Source organism: Polyergus mexicanus, unplaced genomic scaffold (assembly GCF_030449975.1).
Source record: "Polyergus mexicanus isolate NDT 795.1 unplaced genomic scaffold, iyPolMexi1.0 SCAF_15, whole genome shotgun sequence".
NCBI lineage: Eukaryota > Metazoa > Arthropoda > Insecta > Hymenoptera > Formicidae > Polyergus > Polyergus mexicanus.
The window spans coordinates 6562469-6582468 of NW_027223335.1; the positions used below are offsets into that span (position 1 = coordinate 6562469).

The 20000-nt window shown below is 32.4% G+C and overlaps 1 protein-coding gene across 4 annotated transcripts in view; it reads left to right on the top strand.

Moving 5' to 3' along the window:
* Gfrl (Glial cell line-derived neurotrophic family receptor-like) overlaps positions 1–19103 on the top strand; it is a 286917-nt gene extending 267814 nt beyond the window's left edge. For all 4 annotated transcript variants that reach the window (XM_070308329.1, XM_070308330.1, XM_070308331.1 and 1 more), the window contains one exon: positions 11057–19103. In XM_070308329.1, coding sequence (XP_070164430.1) covers positions 11057–11275 — 219 coding nt within the window. In that variant the 3' untranslated portion in view covers positions 11276–19103. The remainder of the gene's footprint in view (positions 1–11056) is intronic.
* The last annotated feature ends 897 nt before the right edge of the window (positions 19104–20000 follow it).

Sequence of the window (20000 nt, forward strand, 5' to 3'; positions counted from 1 at the left end):
AAAACTTTTCGACTTATCTCTAAGATTCTGCTCTATATTTCGTTTAAATATTACAGCGAAATTCATCATCTGATTCTCTCTGCCTTTTTCTGATGCCTCCCCCCTGTCTCCTTCTCTTCGTCTATCTTTTTTTTTCTCATTCTTATCTTTCGTATAATTTCTCATTAATTCGGATTTGTCAGAGTTTGCATTAATCCATAGAATCATCTTACATGGCGCTATACGAAAGCTAGTCTAGATTTCGTTATCTGCTTTAGCATCGCGATACCCAAGAGAACGACAACGCTGTGAAACGACGCGCCTCTGATAATAGCTCTTTATATATATACGTATTGCCGGGCTGCCAATTCGACGAGAAGAGAAATGACTTGTCGTCACGGCTGGCGAGACACGTATTCGCGCGCTACGTGTTCACGCGAGGATTCCGCTCACGCTCCGCGACGATCGCTTTCGACGAACGACGCGGTTCCTCGGCGTCTATCAACTCGCTCTGCAACAGCGAAAGACGAAGCAGAAAGCTGCTTGTTATCAGTCTCTGCCTCTGTTCGAGCTGACGTGCGCGGATGATCCTTCAGCTGAAGCCATCCTTTGCGATTTGTAACTTACACAGCATATCAGAGCAGCATTATTGCTTTTCGACCATCTGACACGCAGATAAATCTGTATATCTTGAACGAAAGTTATAAACAATATAAATAATTTACCGCTACAAAAATTGATAGAATATAATTAACATATTTGGATAACGATTGGAAAAATAATTAATAGCGATTTCAATTTTGCTGCGTCTGAAAATTTTGTCCAATGATCCTCCCTTAAATTTTCAAAAATCGATCCCATTCTAAAACATATCGAGGCTACGAACTCGACGTACGCAAAATCTTCTTGCCGGCTAAAGTTCAGCAACATCGGGACAACGGTACGAAAGGCGCGACTACAAAGCGAAAGTCAGAAAAGAGCGATCCTTCATTTTTAATGTGGCACGTCGATGCTACGGGCGTTTTAAGATCACGTGAAAGACTTGAAAAAAGGGACTTTCTTTGACACAGTCGACTCGTCAATTTTAATCACGCTTTAATATCGAAATTCGACGAAATACTGACAAGTATACATGTTACGTGTATATGTATATAATTATAAATATATATAATTTCACAAATGAATTATATATAATATTTATTTTTTTTTACTTACAACAAAAATAATAATATAAACTAGTGACTTACGGAAGAAATTCTTAATTCTTCAGATTAATAAAAATAAAAAAATTGACATACAATCTCGTTTTTTCATTATTACATTCTAAAGTATTATATCTATTTAAGAGAATCTTTTCTTACAGTTATTATACAGTTCTTACAGTTTTCTTACAGCACAATTAAATTTGATAAATAAATAAAGATATTATTATTTCTCAATCTCAAAATAATAAAAGGATTTATAATTATTTTTTTATCTTGTATTGTATAATAAAAAATATAATTCCTTGTTTATGTATAATGAAAAATATAATTATTCCCCTATATCTTTTATATTTATAGTGTAATTTACGTTATTTACTTCTTATATTTTATTCTTGACTATATTTCCTTCTTTTTTAACCAGTAAATAAAAAGAAGTTCAGAAAACTGTCTTAAAAGTTGAGAATAATAATTTTATATTTATAATGAAAAATAAGTGTAACACATTTTGTTTTACAAGACTAAATATTTTATTTTCCTTTGCGCTCAATATTCGTTCGTAAAAATGTTAAGTGTCAAGTAACTCTTCTCGCTCTGAAGTCTGAACAGTCGATCTTCGTGGGAGTATACGAAATCTCTCTCTTCCATTTTTAGAACAGTTCAACGGAGCGCCGACGCCTCGAGGGCTTTAGAGTTTAAGAACGAACACGCGGAACAACGGCAAAGAGCCTTTAACACGCAAACCCCTTATTTTCGCCGATTTAAAGGGAAACAACTCGTGCAGGCTGCAACTGACAGGGTCGCTCTTGCAATTTTTGAATCCCCGAGCTCGACATGCAATCGTTTCACTCTTTCGAAAAGAAATTTTATTATATGTATACACATACATTTAAAATCGAATAAAAATATTAAAAATATAATATATAAGCGCAAGTCTCTCTTTTCTTCTTTCTCGTACACAATATATAAGTATACAAATGAAACATTATTGACGATATATAAAAAAAATAAGAGAAAAAAAAGAGAGAATCTTTTTCTCTGTCATATAGTATTATATTAAAATTTCTTTTCAGTCTGCAACTTTTTACATATTTATTAAATGCATACACATGAAACGTATGCTAATGAAAACATCTATAATTATAATATGTATTAGGAAACTATAATTTAAATTTTTGGATTTTAAAATCTTTTTACATAAAGAATATTCGCGTAAAAACAACCCTGTCAATGCGGCCGTTTTTTTTTTTTTTTTTTTTTTTTTTTAGGAGAATTTATTACTGCAACACGTTACTGTCTTTTTTTCCTGTCGACTACTCTTGACTCATTTCGTTTACTTAAAAAGTTTTCGCGTAAGCTAACGCCGCGATGTGTTTGCACGTACTTATCTACCTACCGCTTGCAACACGCTCAGCAACAATGGGGGGCCGCTTTCGTGCCAATTGTTTTTGGAGATTAATGTGATTTTGGCTGCGGCTCCATTATGCAAGATACCTCTTCAGACAGTAAATTGGAACAAGATTCGAAAGCGAGGCAATTTGCCGGCGCGATTTCTTTTGTTTCTCCGCACGAGCATTGTTCGTGTGTTCGCGAAACATATAACAGAATATTGAAGATAATATTTTTATGATACTTCAATATAATGATATTGTATCTTACATATTTTAATCAGAATGAACTTATTATTTTAATATTATTAAATTAAAATCGAGAATTTTCTAAGACGGTTTTACAAATAACGAATAATAAATAATTGATATAAAACAGAACTAAATCGGGCTAAATCGGCGCAAAGTCGTTATATTGCATACAATATTTTTACAATAATGCATAAAAATAATGCGTGTATTGAAGCAAATTTCCCTTATAATTTTTCCATATTTCTGACTAATTTTTTATTATATCCCTATAGAATTTATTATTACAAAAGATAAACCGATAAGGAATGAAAAGGTATGAATTCATTCATTATTTAAATTGTATAATTATTATATTTAATGTAGTTAATAAAAATCACGCATGAATTTGCATATTTCTAATAGGAGTAGCTAAAATATATTGTGCTTAATATTTATATTGTATATTTCTTGCCTTTATATCACCATTTTAATGTAATTAAAAATGCAACAATATGCAAAATATATTTTCTATTATCAATATTAATTAAATAAAGAATTGATCAATGAATTGAAAATGACGATATTTAGAACATCGTGTATAATGTATCAAAGTAATTTTTTTTTAGGCAAGTTTTTTTAGTAATTTTATTTATCGTCTATTTTTAATTGCAATCAATTTGTGTGTTGGCTTTGATAAAATCAGCCATCACAGAGATTTCGCGAAGAATACCGAATATAAGTATTCAAGATGTATGAATAAATAAGTCTCGTAAGAAATTTTTCTTCCACTTTAATAATTCATGACAGTACGTGCTCGGAATTGAGATGGATGAAAAAAAAGGGAGAAGAGGAAGTAAAACTATATCTAGTGATACGAAATTATCTGTATTGATCATAAACGTTTCGCTCTAAAATCGATGGGAAATAGAAGTTTCTCTATTTGTATTATCGAGAATTGCTAGAAATATTGTGACGAGTCAGGATGAATTGTCGACCACTTACAAGCAGCAAATCCTCTTATCCCCTTTGAAGGGCTTTTAAACCGGATGACGATTAGCGTCGACGTGCGAGGGATGTAAGATTCGCCAAATCTGACGATTACTCGAACGAGCGAAGACCGCTCGCTCGCAGAAAGACCAAAAGGAAGGGAAGGAAAGGTCAGCCTCGAGAGAACTGAAGTCGAGATTTGCACCCTCGAGTAAGGACAGACGCAGAAAAATGAGAGATCGTTGGATAGTCGAAGTCTCCGTTCGCTTCAATGAGATACACTGAGGATGAAATATGAACGAAGATCCCGTTAACGATGCATCCTCTGGCAAGAAAAGGGGACGAACTCCTTAACGTGTAAGCGTCGAGGGTTTTTTTACGCGCCAGCATTAAACGTAGAACAAAGTATTGTAAAACAGGATATATTTTCGTGTTCTAGAACTTCTAAGAATCTTCTCATAGAATTTTATGGCACATTTACTCGGGTACACTAATCGGGCACGTACGGACACGTAGAATTGTAAGGAAATAGTCAACGAAGTCATAAATTTACACAACAGAGAATAATATTAAATTATGCGAAATAAGAAAGTAAAAATTATTACACAGAGATTTTTATAAATCACTACGATTCTTATAAATCACTACTTTGTAAAAATATGGAATAATATTGTGAAACCATAAGTTTTCTGTCGCAGATTCTTATATTTTGATTTCATTTTCCGGCATTTATAACCGAGAGATAACTTGATATTCTTAAAGGGCCCCGACGTGAAAGGCCTGCCGAAGGGAAAAGTCGCTATCGCTTTTCGCGGGCGTTATGCTCATTTGCATTGCGTGACGAGTCCGCTTTCCGCAAGCCTTTACGTGTTATAAAGCCAGGGTGCGTTGCATGTCGTTACTCCCTCTCTTCGAATCTTTTTTTTTTTCTTTGTTCTCTTTCTTCCCTCCTCGGTGACGCTTACCCATTCTTATCCTGACGGATTTTGCTCGCGCGGCCCTTCGTCTTTTTTTTTTTTTTTCTTTTTACGTCCCTCCTAACGAGCAACGGCGAGCGAACTTCTCGACGTCGTTATTGATTAAGTAGCCACGCGAGAGCGCGAGCTTGGATTTTTTAATGGCGAAATTTTTATTGGCGGCTGAACTTGCGACGGCAATTTCCCTCCTCTCGACTCGGCGGCGACTTAGACGGCGAAAAATTTCGAGGCACGAGACGCGATGCCACGTAATCGCGACTTAGGATGTATCGCTATTTTTAATGCCAAAAAATTCTGTTGAGCCACGCGAAATTTTATTACACCAAAAACTATTTTGTTGCTTGTAAAAATTATAATTTTTCTGCACACTGTTTTATACTCTTTTCTTCCTTTCCCCTCTCTCTCCCCCTCTCCCTTTCTCCCATCTCTCCCTCTCTCTCTCTCTCTCTCCCTCCCCCCTCTCCTTTCTCTCGCTCTTTAACAAATTAATGATAATTTAAATAACATTATTATACGTATGTAATTATTTATAAAAAATTGTGATAGAAAATCTCAGAGAGATTCGTATGTACTTGCTATGTACTTATTTTAAAAAATATGTAAAAAAATTGATAGGAATGCTCGAAAAAGAATATTGCCGAAAGAAAATTTTGCGTGAAATACAAATAAAAATATTACATATTTGAATTTTTTGCCGCTATGTAAAAAGAACACAATTTCGGGGGGGGGGGAGGGAGGGTGAATCTATTTATAACTATTAATATTATATAAATTAATATTATATAACATTAAAACTATTATACGTTCCACATTTAATCCTTACAAACTAGTACAATTATTCCGTTATAATCATTTATCATCTATTTACAGTGGCGTCTAGTTATCGTCGCGTAATTTACATATAAATTCTGTATTCGCGCGTATTATATATTGGGATGAGATTGTTTCATCATTGTAAGTTACAATTACGAGTCATCTTTGAGGGATGACAGGTACAAGCATTCCACGTTATCGAATGCATTTGCTCGATTGAAAGGGAGGGTATCGGGTGAGATGCAAGGTCCAATAGAGGGATAACTATTATATTGTATGATAAATCTATCTGCTATTAACTGCATACTGAGTGTTCCAGAATTCGCTTTAATTTCTCGATAATACATACGCTGATTAATTTTTTACGAAAATTTGGATATCACTTTTTTCGTAATATTACGTAATATTTATAAAATGTTTAATTCCGAATATTATTTTCTTGTAATAAATTTTTTTCATGAATCTATTGTTTGAAATACAATTTACGTGAAATAAGATACAAGAATATAAGATATTATTTTTTCTTTGTATAAAATTTGAGTTAAGAACATTCAAATTGTTTAACTGGTTATAATTCAAAAAAAATAATTCCTTATTAAAAAATAATTACTTTTAAATCAAAAAATTTATAACGGAGAGAAAATCTGAAAAAAACTGAGGACACCTTGTATATCTCTTTCCTATCTTATATCGCTTTCCTGTCAACATATGCACGTCTCCGTGTTTTGACATAATCACTCCTACATTCAGAAATCCAATTAGCCGACCATTAATAAGGGATTCCTCTTGACGGAAGAGATAATAGTATCCGCCCCATCGTCAGCTGCAGTTGCACCTGCCGGTGCACTGCACTGTGTCTTGCACCTGTCTTCATTCACGCGGGGATAAATGGCCGATCCCGTGACTACGCCAGCTGTAAGGAGAACCATTAGGTTTTCGGTGATCGCGAATTGAGATCGTCTTTTGTAGGGAACTGCACAATCATCCTCGAGTTGCACTTTAGCTCGCGACATTTCTTTGGAGCTATTGAACAGTTTCTTGTTAAGATAAGCACGATTACTGCTGCTTAATTTCAGTTTATGCTACTTGAAAGAAGTCTGACTAATTTTGTACTGCGCTACTGAATATAAAGTTTGATTTTTATTTCTTAAAATCTCTTAATTTGCTCTTCAATAAATTCTTAGACCAATATATCACACATAATTAACAGTTTCGTCTAAAAATAAGCACCGTTTAATCTCGATTTACACTACTTGAAAAAGGCTGACTAATTTTAAATTGTACTACCAGTGAAAGTAATTCTGCAGTTTATTTTCTTTGATTATCATTTCTTTATATTTTTATTGTATTTTTTTAATATTTTTACTGTATTATAATGTATAACAATAACTTAACAATTATCTTGAAAATTATATAAATGCTATTTGAAAAATTTAATATGCGTATTAAAATTTATGAAAATTTATCATGTTGCTTTTAATTTTAATTCTACACATTTATCACATACAAGTTATTTGACGAAAAATAGCTTTAATAATAATTAACTCAAACTTAAATAAAATAAAGACTTAAATATACTTAACTTATTTCCACCTATGATCGTTAAACGTAGCCTTAATAATTTTCATTTCTAAGCCGCTTAGGATCGCTTACACTACGGATCCTTTGTGAATAAGTTTAACATTATTCGTAATAGGCTTTCTAAAATTACATATTTATGTAAATAATTTATTAGCTTTACCTGTATATATTTACTCATGCATTTGCAAATATCCGAATAATTGTATTAGCGCGTATCTGCGTGTAAAGCGAAATTATTTCAGAATACAATTTCGAAACGCGACGTAATACGGATGTACTTCTAACCATGGATTAATATGGTAGAAGAGGCACGTACCGCATAATACAAGAGAGCGTAAATTAGAACAGCCATCGAGCTGCCGGTGAGTTTCGTCGTGTGGCACGGTTCGGTATTAATTAAACCATAACGTTAAACAACCAGCGTAAACAGCGGAATGTTACATTCAGCACGAAATCGCGGCAACTCACGATCAATTTGATTACTTTGATCACCATTAATTATTTCAGTAGAATGAAATTATTATAACGAGAATATTTTTTCGAAAAAAAAAAACAAAAAATAAATAAATAATAATGAGCTAACAATCGTAAAAAAAAAATTAAATAGCCAGAAATTGTTCGTTAAGCAATACGGATATATGAAGGATGTTATTGTGCATATAATTTTATCGATAATATTTATCGAGCGAGTTTTATTTAAAATGTCAAATACTTCTAATATATTATTAATTAAAAGAACATTAATAATTAAAAGCATACAATCTCAAATAGAATTATTATTGTTACGCAAAATGTGAAGTCTTCTTTATCAAGTATATCTATTAATTAGTTTAACCAAGAATAATTTAACATAGAAATCTCTGTAAAAATTATCTAATTTGAATTTTAAAAAAGGTTTGACTTTATTTAACATCACTAAAATCTTTGTTGAATGTAATTTGATATTTCCACTGTGGGGTTGATTCTTCGAGAACTTTTAAAGAAACAAATGAGAATCTCGCGAAAAATTATTTCACGTATATTATATATATATATATGTATGTATTATTTTATGTTCCGAGAGGCAGGATTAAATAAAATATTATCCAGGGAAAAAATTAAGAACGTGTCGGCTAATGTTAAAGCACGATGAGAGATAAGCAGCGCAATCGACGAGGTAAAAAAATAGGAGTTACATATCCGCAGCATGCGATACTGTTGCGAATCTGTCGGATAATCCCGATGGAAGAAAAAGCCAGGCCGCACATTTGCATTCAAAGCTGGATTATTCTGGTAGGGAAACCGAGCACACACGTAGCAATTAAAAGGCTCTCCGACTTCTCGTCGTAACAAAATTATGATGATATAGCAAAAAGTAAAATAAATAACCAGCGACTCTCACATATTCAACCATTCTAATTAATGCACAAATTATACAACGCAGAGCTTTTGAACAATGAGCTCGTCTACAATCGAAAATTCTTCGCAGGGGGATATAATTTTCAAAAATAAATTATAAATTACATTGCGTAACAACTATTCTCTCTTTTTATTCGCTTACGTAATATTTGTAATGTTTATTTTTTTCTTGTACACATATTCTTTTAAATTATAGCATTTGAATTACACCCGCAGAAAAGATTTCCGGATCTAATGCTATTACTCTTCAATCTATCATAAAATAGGATCGATATAGCGGCAATCATATTTATTATTGAAAAAGGAATATTTTAATCTTAAATGGAAAATTCTTAAATCTAGAATAAAATGCTCTTGGTGCTATCCCGTTAATTTTCTCACAAACATGAAGATGGAAATTTGTAGCGATCTAACATCAAGTTATTCTAAATGCAAGAATATATAAGCTTAGATTTGTATATGTTACTCTTGTCTCAAGATAGTAAGACAATCTTATTTAATTCGAGAGAGAAGAAAAGGAATTATTGATTTAATTTTAAAATTGTTTTATTTTTGTACCGCATAAGGTTGTGATACGATTAAATATGTCAAGAATATTTTTTGTCTCGTTATCAGAAATCCTTTCTGAGAGTGTATAGAGGATCAAATTGCGAGAAGTGAATCGAGTTGAAAAAAATGTTTCTTTAAAGATTTTTATATCGTTATGTACGATTTAAACTATTTTTATATTCTAACTTAATTCTATTTATTTTGATTTATTCACATACTTGCCATTTTATACTGGCTATTGATGAAAAGGAACCGCGGAACATGCCGAGAATGTGTTTCGCCAAGTTTTTAAGCTAATTGACTGGAATTGCGCGAAGCAGTAATGACCCAAACACGGCCGGACAAAAGCCCAGTAATTCCCGATAATTCATTTTACGTATTGGCTCGTGCTAATTGTAGTCCCGAGTTTCTCGCGCGATGCGGGTTAATGTACTGAATATACGGATACGCTACAATGTTCGCGACATCTTTACTCTTGCATGCCGCGACATATGTCACAAGTATCCTATAAAATACTTGAATCTCGAAAAGAATACGAACAATCGCACTACATGAATTTCAGAGAAGTAGATCTAATCTAATTGTGCAAATATCAGATATATTGTCGCAATTATAAAAATTATCTAACAATAAATGAATCTTTCCTTTTTCCCAAGGAGAAAGAAAAATTCTTTTTACGATATTAAGATCATGGGATCACTGTTGAAATTATTTTACGTTGAAATAAAATATATATATATATATAATCGAGTTTAGAGTGTATATTTTTAATATAAATTGTTCGAAAACATATCTCAAATTATTGTAGATAATTCAGCGTGTTCTTTTTCATGGACACCAAACATATCATTCGTCGAATTCGTCGAAAGTTTCATTCCACGCTCGAGGCTATGCCGTCTCGTCACGGCAAAGTTATTCGCGCAAGATTCCAGCTTCCACGCGGAATTTAATCTCATTGAAAAGCTCGCGCGGACGAAACGCTGGCGACGAGAAATCTGGTCGGGCCACGTGGCGCACCAGAAAGACATCGCCAAAAATCGCTCTCAGCCTCACGAATTTCTACGCCGGAAATTAAAGATTCAACGAGCCGAGGGTAATTTTCGGGGACGGGGAACAAGGTTCGCGCGCGGAGGATAACGGGAGGGAGAGGGTTGAAAATGGAAATCGATGCCGAATTCGGTCTGAGAGAAAGTAGAGAATGAAGAGGATGGGGGAGGGAGAGTATATTCGACGTCGTTAAATCGTATTCGAGAGTGACTCGAATTCTATAAGAACAACTATCGATAGTGAAACGGAAAATACTATGTGTTTCTGCGAATCTTATACTTTTGCGGGGGAAATTTATTTGTATCATTGTATATCATTGTATAACGATTTAGAATTTATCATAGCATCTCTTTTGCTTTTTTTTTTAATTTGCAAATCCTTCTAATCTTGAGATAACTTTTTGAAATATGAATTTTATCGATTCTGATTAATCCGTTTTTACGTACCAGTTTTATTAATCACAATATCTTGTTGTCAAAATGACAGGATTGATTATAAATAAAATTATTGGAGGAATTGATTTTCATTTGTATTATGTGCCTTGAGTCGAAAACAATTGGTATTTCTTCTTCCATTTGAAATGTTTGTGTATCTCGTAAATCGTTTTTGATGTATAAAATTATATGAAGAGATATCGAATATAAATAAGAACTCAGAGCAGAACATATCGTATGTGATTTTGAACGAGAGCAGTCTGCGAATTTATAATCGTATTGAGATATTAGGTATCAAGCAAGAATATGATTATTACAATAGATATACGATATAAAAATATATTCTCGATTTAAATATTAAATAAATGCCAAATGTGGAAATTTATTAAAATAGAATCCACTTTGAATTAATATTGCTTCGAACTAGATATTTTTTTATAAACGTATTGATCGAGATACTCGATTTGCAGGAGGAATGCGCGTCAATGATGCAAGATCTCAGCGACAAGATCAACAACAAGCATCACGAAGTGCATTCGCATCCGCTACTCTCGATCTTCAAGATGGCCGAGGTAGAGGTAAAAATGCCATACAGTAACGAGGCGGCTGTCTTCAGGTCATCGTTAGTCCTTCTCGTCATTCTACTGGCAGTCGGCCTTTTCGGTTCGACGTGTCTCTTCGATTCGTGACAGGGACACCGAGACACCATAAGAAGTCTATATCGAACGTCTCCCTCGCGAAGGATCGCCACGTGTCGCGCGTACGCGATTACTGTGATTCCGACAACGGAGTCTATCCAAAGGAAGGAGTACTTGTGGCCTTGAAGGCCACAAAACAACGAAGAGAAGGATTTTTCACCTTCTCGATCATCGTGCTGATCCGGTAAGGATCTGATGTAAGGATCGATCGACAGATCTGCGCGATGATCCCTGTACGTATTTTGCCGATCACGAATCGCTCGTCACGCCGTTCAAGATATTATTAAATGTATATAAATGTTTAATAATATTTTTATTCCTACCTCCGTATGCAGTCTCATCGAATTTTCTTCTTAACCCTTTAACAGTCGCGATTTGAATAATTCCGAATTTAATACTAGAACGTACAATAATTGTATAAAAAGTTATTTTTCTTAGAAGATATAAAATGATAAATTTACAACAAAAATAAATGTTCCAAATTTTAGCATATTCTCGTCTATTTGTTTCTCTTTATTTTATCTTATTATTTAACCGTATTTTCATTTTACGCGTTCGGTATATAATTCACCGTCAAAAGTGTCTTGTGACGAGATGGTCGCGCGATCGACATGCAACCGACGTGACTTCAACACAAGAGTTGCATCGCAAGCATTAACAATCGCGTACGGTGCTGATGATGTTTGGTTACACGGTGATTTGCAAGCGAATGATTAGTAGAGAACAATTGACGAGATATGCATGCATTGGAAAATATTGAAAACTAAATAATTGAAATTATTGACGTTTTAACGCATAAACAATTAGCCAATATAAATATATAAATAATATGTATATTCTATATCAAATGTATGTGTAGAATAAAATTTCTCCTCTCGATGCCTACGATTGGCAGAGAAATTAAATTTGTTAGAATCATGTTGAGGGAGATAATTAACGCAGAGTTCGCCGATAGCTACGAATACTTTCTTGCAAATTGTTGAAGGATATTATATATATATATATATATATATATATATATATATACTCGAAGTATTTATTTTTAAATGTTAAAAATTTTTGCGATTATATAATTGTTGATAGTACGACGCAATGTTCACGTAAACGGTAACCGAACATTTCGCACAAAATCAGCATTGTACTTGTGATGCAATCGGTCAGGTAACAATCTCGATAAATTACTTAATCGAAAAAAGACGAAAATATAAAAAAAAATCGATAACTAAAATAAATGAAAAAAATTGTAGTTTCAAAATTAGCCTCGCGCGAGGAAGGTTCGAGAGAGAAATCGAGATAAAGAACGGTGAGCGCGATTCGGGATCGTCAAGACTGATATATGACGCGTGTATAATATAAATCGATCGTAACGCGAGAGATGCAGTCTGTATAAATGGCTAAGCACTGATCTATTGTATAATTAATGGCCAAACAACGCAAATCTTCTCCCGTAACTGGACCATTAGGTGTTTGTTAAAGTTGAAACCTAAACCCGAAACCATACGCGCATCTGCGGTGCGTCGCGAGTGTGTAGATAAATGTAGATTGTTGATAGCAACGTAAGTATAAAAAAAAAAAACAGAAGGTGTGTAATAGAGATAGGCTAAAAATACGATGGAACGAAAAATTCGATCGCGGCCCGCGCGTTTCCAAGTTTCTTCGCGTCAATATGCGATGTATTTTGCAATATCAAATTGATCTTAACGTAAAAGTAATTTCTCATTTTTTTTTATTATCTGTATTATTGAATCTCGTATTTATATATCTAAATATTATTGGAGAAATATATTAGATGTCTCAGAAAATTTATAAGGCGAATCGTCCAATCAGATTTTTGCTGATAAAATATGGCCACAAAACTCCGATAATTGATATCGCCAATACTATTATTACATATATTTTCGAACATACTCTATATTTTACTTGTACTTTTAAAAATGAAATTTGACACACAAATTTAATAATGACCTATTAATTTATTTAAAATAAAAGCAATCACGTATCATTGAAAAATAGATATAATTTTTTTATTACTTATAACAAAAAAAAAAGATAATTTATTCGTTAAACATCGACCGATATCAATTATTTATAATGTAGGTATACTTTTATTCGCCCTTTTATCTGTCGTATTCGTGTCATCGATTATTTTATCAGCCGATGACGCCGATAACAACGACAAATATAAATGCGAAACGGCGCCTCACATCGCTTCGCATCGCGTCTCTAATTATGACGCGCAATGTCAATAGTTCGTGACTATGGCACTATATATGTATTGTATAAACGGTCGATTTGTCAACATAAAAGACGAGAGAAGGGGATACGAAGCGGAAAACTTGTAAACGGTAGGCAAATGCTTGACATTTACAAATTACTCAGATATTCACGAACTGGAATTATTCAGCAAGCTGGTGTGTGTGTGTGTGTGTGTGTGTGTGGGAGAGAGAAGTCCTTCCGCTGACTCGATCATAATCTCGATACCGGCGATTAATAATCCTCGAGATTCCTATAATTATCCCTTCCCGCAACGATCTCACGATTATCATTACGCTGTTTTTCAGATGGCACTAGAATATAACGAATTTAGTGCTCTAGAAGAATCTGAAAATTAATCTGAATTTGATAGAAAATTTCAATGATTCTTTTATCATTAATTTACAATATTTTGACCAACAAAAGCGTGTTTAATGTGTTTAATTTTAAACGCATCGAGATATATCAATTATAGATGTAAATCAGAGAAAGATAATAGCTGAATTTAATGATGAAATTTTAATTAAGACTTGAAAAAATTGTTTTCGCTTTTTAATTATGCTAAAAAAATCACCGCATAATCACGTCATATGAAATGTAATAATTTATTTCCCTTTTATAAATAAACGCTCGACAAATTATGGAAAAATGGTAAAGGTAAAAATACATATTGTCGATCATATTTTAAATCTCATTCTCTCTTTTAATCATATGAAAATTCGTCGTTTTAAAAATAATTTTTTAATTTCTGTTTTCTATAACTTATTAATATATTTATAATTTTTCTATAATTCATTAAATTTCTATAACCTGTTAATTATTTATCTTTCTATTTTTATTACCAAAAAGAATTACGATCGATAAATGAAAAGAATAAATCTCCGAAAGTAGATACGGATTATACGAAGAGTCGATGGAAATGCAACGAATGAAACGATTATCACGAGGACTTTCGTTATCCTTGCGACTTTCGCCATTTGAAGAAAGTAATGAGAATCCGTCAGATGGGATCCCGAGGATTATAATTGCGCTGAAGCTTCGGGCGAATCTATGTGACCCTCCGGAGTTAACTAATGGAAACTTGCTAGACAATGTAACGGCAGGAACAATACGGCAAATAAATAGAGCCCTTCTATGCGTACGATATACTCTATAAATACACGTTATACATAAGTGCATATACATATATAAATATAAATATAGATAACGCGGAGAGATAAAGGCGGACAGCCAGCGCGTTCTGGCTGTCATATTGTTTGTACATGGACGACAAGTACGAATAAGACGACAAGTTATAATACGGTAATTCAATTAGGTGGCACTCGTCGATCTTAGGCGCGAATGTGAGTTGCGTCTTTTTTTGTGGGAGTCCTGCGTGCGAAATGCGAGAGTGCGTTTGCGCAAGCCAATTATTTTCTGCGCTCGCTTCCCTAAAATTATCATTATATTAAAAACTATAATGTAAGTGATATTAGCAAATGACAAAATAATTACATAAACGTGGATATTGGTATTTTATTCTTTCGTATTCTGTTCAACTGTGCTCTCTACTTTAAGATGTAAAATTAATTAAAAGTTAATATAAATAATTTATAATCATAACACTGAGAATTTTACGTCAGTGTTATTTGCAAATTTGCACATGAAACAAATAGAAATTGATATTCTTACTGATTTATCTCTCTCCGATATATTTGTTAATTTTGACTAATGATCATTCTTTAACAAAACAGAAAGAAACATATTTTATCGAATAATGACAATTTAATGGAAACTATTGTATTAAGCAAACAGAGAGGAAAAAGAGCGCAGAGCAGATTGTGCGTGCGCGACATGGAAAAGCAATAATGTAAATATAAAATTTAGGAACCGCGGGTACATCGCTCAAAGAGACAGCGGATGTTAATGTCACGTTATACATACATGCACGTAGCGAGAATATATGTTGACTAGTTAAAAAGCGGCGTGGCTAATCGTTTCAGCGGCGACGAGATGGACTCTTCGGGAAAAATCGATCGAGAAGTGAGATTAATTTCTCGATCTCGATCAATCTCGAAGATATGGACCAAATGGACGAAAATCTCACAAAAAGTGGATCAAGGTTGAAGGATCAAGATTGAGAGATCCTCTTTCAATCCGCGAAGTGAAAATATGACGCGTCAAACGGATGCGCGGACGTTTCAAATTTTTATCATTAATTATTGCTAATATAAATCTAATCGAGAGATTCGTGCTCGATTACAATATAATGCACGTTAAAAAAAATTTAATGGGCACTCAATTCAATTAGTTTGATAGAAATGCAAATTGCATACTTTATTGTCTTGAATTATTCCTTCGTTAATTTAATGCCTATATTAATTCCATGTATTTAATATAGCGTGTTTTCATTAATTATATTCCATAAAATGTCATATATTAATTAATTCCGCACATTTATGACTGCGTTCACATATTTTAATTAATAATTAATGAAACGCGTTGTGCATTCTAAATCATGCTGGATTTGAATGAAATCTTTACTCGAAAATATTGCACGATCGTTATCCTCAGAATTCTCTATAATTCGACCTTGATCGACATGGGGTGTCTCGAAAATACGCCCGAGTAGAATAACTCTCGACGAATTCGACGGCGTTTGCTCGAAGGCGCTTGCTGCATCGGATTGTAAATACTTGCGCAAAAAAAAAAAAAGAAAAAAAAAAGAAAAGAAACGCCCCTGGCGATCGTAGAACGCCGATTGTAGATGCACGAAATCAGCCGATAAGAACCATTACGCTCAATTACTACTCACTGGCAAGGTACTTTTGACGCACTAAGATTCGCTAAGAGGGCGAGTAGCTTTAATACTGCTGCGTTAATAACGCGGATGCAACTTTCCTCCGCGAAGCACGGACATTTCGCAGAACGATGTGTATGTCAATTCGCCAAACATATTTGCAAATAAGCTCTATTTTTTATTACAAGAGATTTTCTTATGACCTTATATACACAGAATTCTTATATCACACATTTAATCTGTCATGTAGAAAATCTTTAATCGAAGATTTTATTATTTGTTTTATATTACACGCACGAGAAGCGTACATTGTTTCTTTAATATCTTCTCTTGCACTTTTTAATTTAATTTTTCTTTCAATTTCTCTCTTGCAAAATCGAACTCCATGCTTCTTGCCAGAAGCAATTTCTCTGGCAATATTTTTCTTTTTTTTTTTTTCTTTCAATGAATATGCTAATCATATGTAGCGTATATGCACGCGTAATCATTATTAATCTACGCTGAATACTGCTCGTGTATCTATTCGCGGCCATCTCATACGGTCCAGCTGAATCAGATAATCAAATACCCGACTTCAAAGTCACGGAGACTGCACACGGCCTAATTACTCCCCGTAATATATCGCGCATTAGATACACGCGCATGTCGAGAAATCACGATTTCGAATATAATATCTAGCTCGGTATAGATCTCTGAAATATGACAAGTCATTCCTGTCATATTTTATCATATAATAAATACGCTTTAAGATAGCTTAATAAAAAGTTCATCGATATGATCTGTTGCTAAAGAAAAATTGTTTTCCCTTAAAAATTAAAAGAAAAAAATTAATTCGCTAGTTATAACATAATTTTACTTGTTCTCTCTCCTATCCTAGAATAATTTTTTACAACTTTATTTTGATTGATCTTTTTTTTGTCTTTTTTTCGTACGTCTCACTTAACATTTCTCATATCATCGTTACATTATAATTTCCGTGTTTCGTGTGAGCGTGAGAATGACTGCTTAATCGTAAAAATCGACACGACGACGATGCAATAATTACGCATGCATGCGAGATCGCGCATATGTATGTGAGTATGTGTGACCGACGCGTCAAAGGATATGTTATTATAAAGAGCCCGCTTTGTGACTTGCGACGTTACTTTGTGAGGAGTAACTAACACGATGATCCTGTTTGAGAGAATTTTGACAAACTTTCACGTTTCTCATATTCAGTCATTCTCCCTCTTGCGTTAGTATAAAATTTATATTATACATTTTGTTTAATTATAAAGTTTGCGAAACAATGTGTTTTGTGAACATCAGATATTTATCAGCTGTAGTAAATCTTATTCGTTAAATCGAAAAAATTTATTTATTATTAAATTAATTACTAATGAAGTGTGGAAAAAAAAAATTACGAAATAGCAATCTATAAGTTGTAAATTATATGGTTTAAAGTTTAATCCTAATTTTGTATAAGAACTAAAAGATTTAATTAGTAATTATATCGCGCTGGTTATGAAATCAATATTGTTTTATTCAATATACATATTAGATATTTTGTTATAAATTATCTTAATAATTCTCTCGTACTTTTTAGTTTCATACATTCTGAAAAATTTGTCACAGCAATTTGCAGCTAAATTAAATTCCGTAATTATTTATAAATAGTTCTCTCTGGAAGGGAAATTCTCAACGAAGCAATGTCGCGATTACAAGATATGTGATTTCTCTTCAAGATATGAATTTCTTCCAAATGAACTGCGGGCGTGGGTCTTCGTACAAATCGTGTGAATTCTGACTTTGTCGTGTATCAATCATTGCAATCTACGCGATTAACCGTTTCGTCATACTGGTCGAAACAACTTAACGAAATTCTTGTGAGAATACACGCTCTTCTATAAGATGCTCCGCAAATCTTTTGCCCAATTGTCGCAATTTGATGAATTATTTTAGAAAATATGTACGGAATATTTCAAAGGATCAGCTTTCATGCGCGAATATAATCGAAAATGTTTAAATTAAATAACTCAATCGTATAAATTGTTTATTGAAACAATGGCGTTCTATTATAATTAGATCTATATATACCGTGTTTCTTTAAAACGCGCTATATATTATAATAAAGTTAGGTCGATACAGAGAGAAACGTTCTTAATCGAATAGAAATTTTTTTTCAAATGTGAAGTTAGACTTTTGAAAGTTATTGCAATGCCACAAAGTGGTTTTAAAGTTTATGAATTTTACGCAAATCCGGTTATGTATAAAATTTTCAAGGATTAATAATTTTGAAGATTTACGGGGCGTCGAGTATATAATTTCGAGTTTGTTAAAACTATCAAAAAAATGTTACGAATTAAGTAACAAAGTTATACAATCTTACTGGTAATTTTACAATGAATCCTTTAATATATAAAAATGTTTATCAAAAATTGTTACAACGCAGAAATAGTGTTACATGTTAAAATTTCATATAACTATGACTTTGCTACTATTTTCAATGTAGTGCTATTAAGGAAATAATCGACAAATTTGAAGAAAAGACGAGAAAAAGAAAAGAAAAAACTGCGCCAAACGCAACATGTATAAAACAAATTTTATACATATATTATATTGTATAATTAAGAATGTTTCACTTCTTTCGCGCGTTGTCCTTAAACCATATGCATCAATTGTATATAAAATATTGCAATACGCATTTTTTTAGTAATATGGAAAAATACCAAATTTAATTAAAATATGCGTTAATTATTGAATATCCATATATATTTTGATTTTGATTAAATAAATTGATAGACTAATAAAAATATCCACAGATATATATTAATATAATATTAATTGTTATTATTATAAATATATATAAATATATATATATATATATATATATATATATATATTACGCATATTCTATTATAATTAAATTTGACGATTATAATATATAAGATTATAAAGATATATATATTCATTTTCTGGTGAAATATATCTTTGTTGATATAAAAATTTTTGATTTTCACTAGATGCTAATATTATAGAGTTAAACTTATAATTTATTTTTTGCGATAATAGATATTTTCATCGGATGCATAATGGTTTAAGGTACTACAGCTTTACATTATAAAGGTCTGAAAATAACAATTTATCTGTAACTGTCAATTACGTCATATCCAACGATTCGTCGTTTTCTTATAGCTCCATATATGCTTTGAGAGTTACATTGTAAATGATAAATTATTAATATTAGGGTATCTTGTTAAGATGTTATAAAATACGAATTAATTTAGTCATTAGACAATTGTGAAGTACGAAGACCCGCGAAATCGGTTATGTCAGCAACTTTGAACATATTTTGCAACAAATGAGATTGGAAGACAAACGAATCGAAATTATAATGATTACTTGATTAATTGTTAAAATCAATTAGTTCCTTGCGTCATTATTATTATATCCAATTCATCAATTCATTCTTTAAGAAAAAAACGTTTATTAAAAATGTGTTATATGAAATTGAATTGTCGAAATGTTTGAAAAGGACAATTTTGATAAAATCAATTATCGAGATAAATATCAATTTTGAACTGAATTGCAGCTATAAATAAATAAAGTAAAACAAATTGAAAATTATGAAACAAAATTAATAAATTCGATATATTAAGGTAAATTTAATATTACATTTTTTATATTCTTATACATAACATTAAT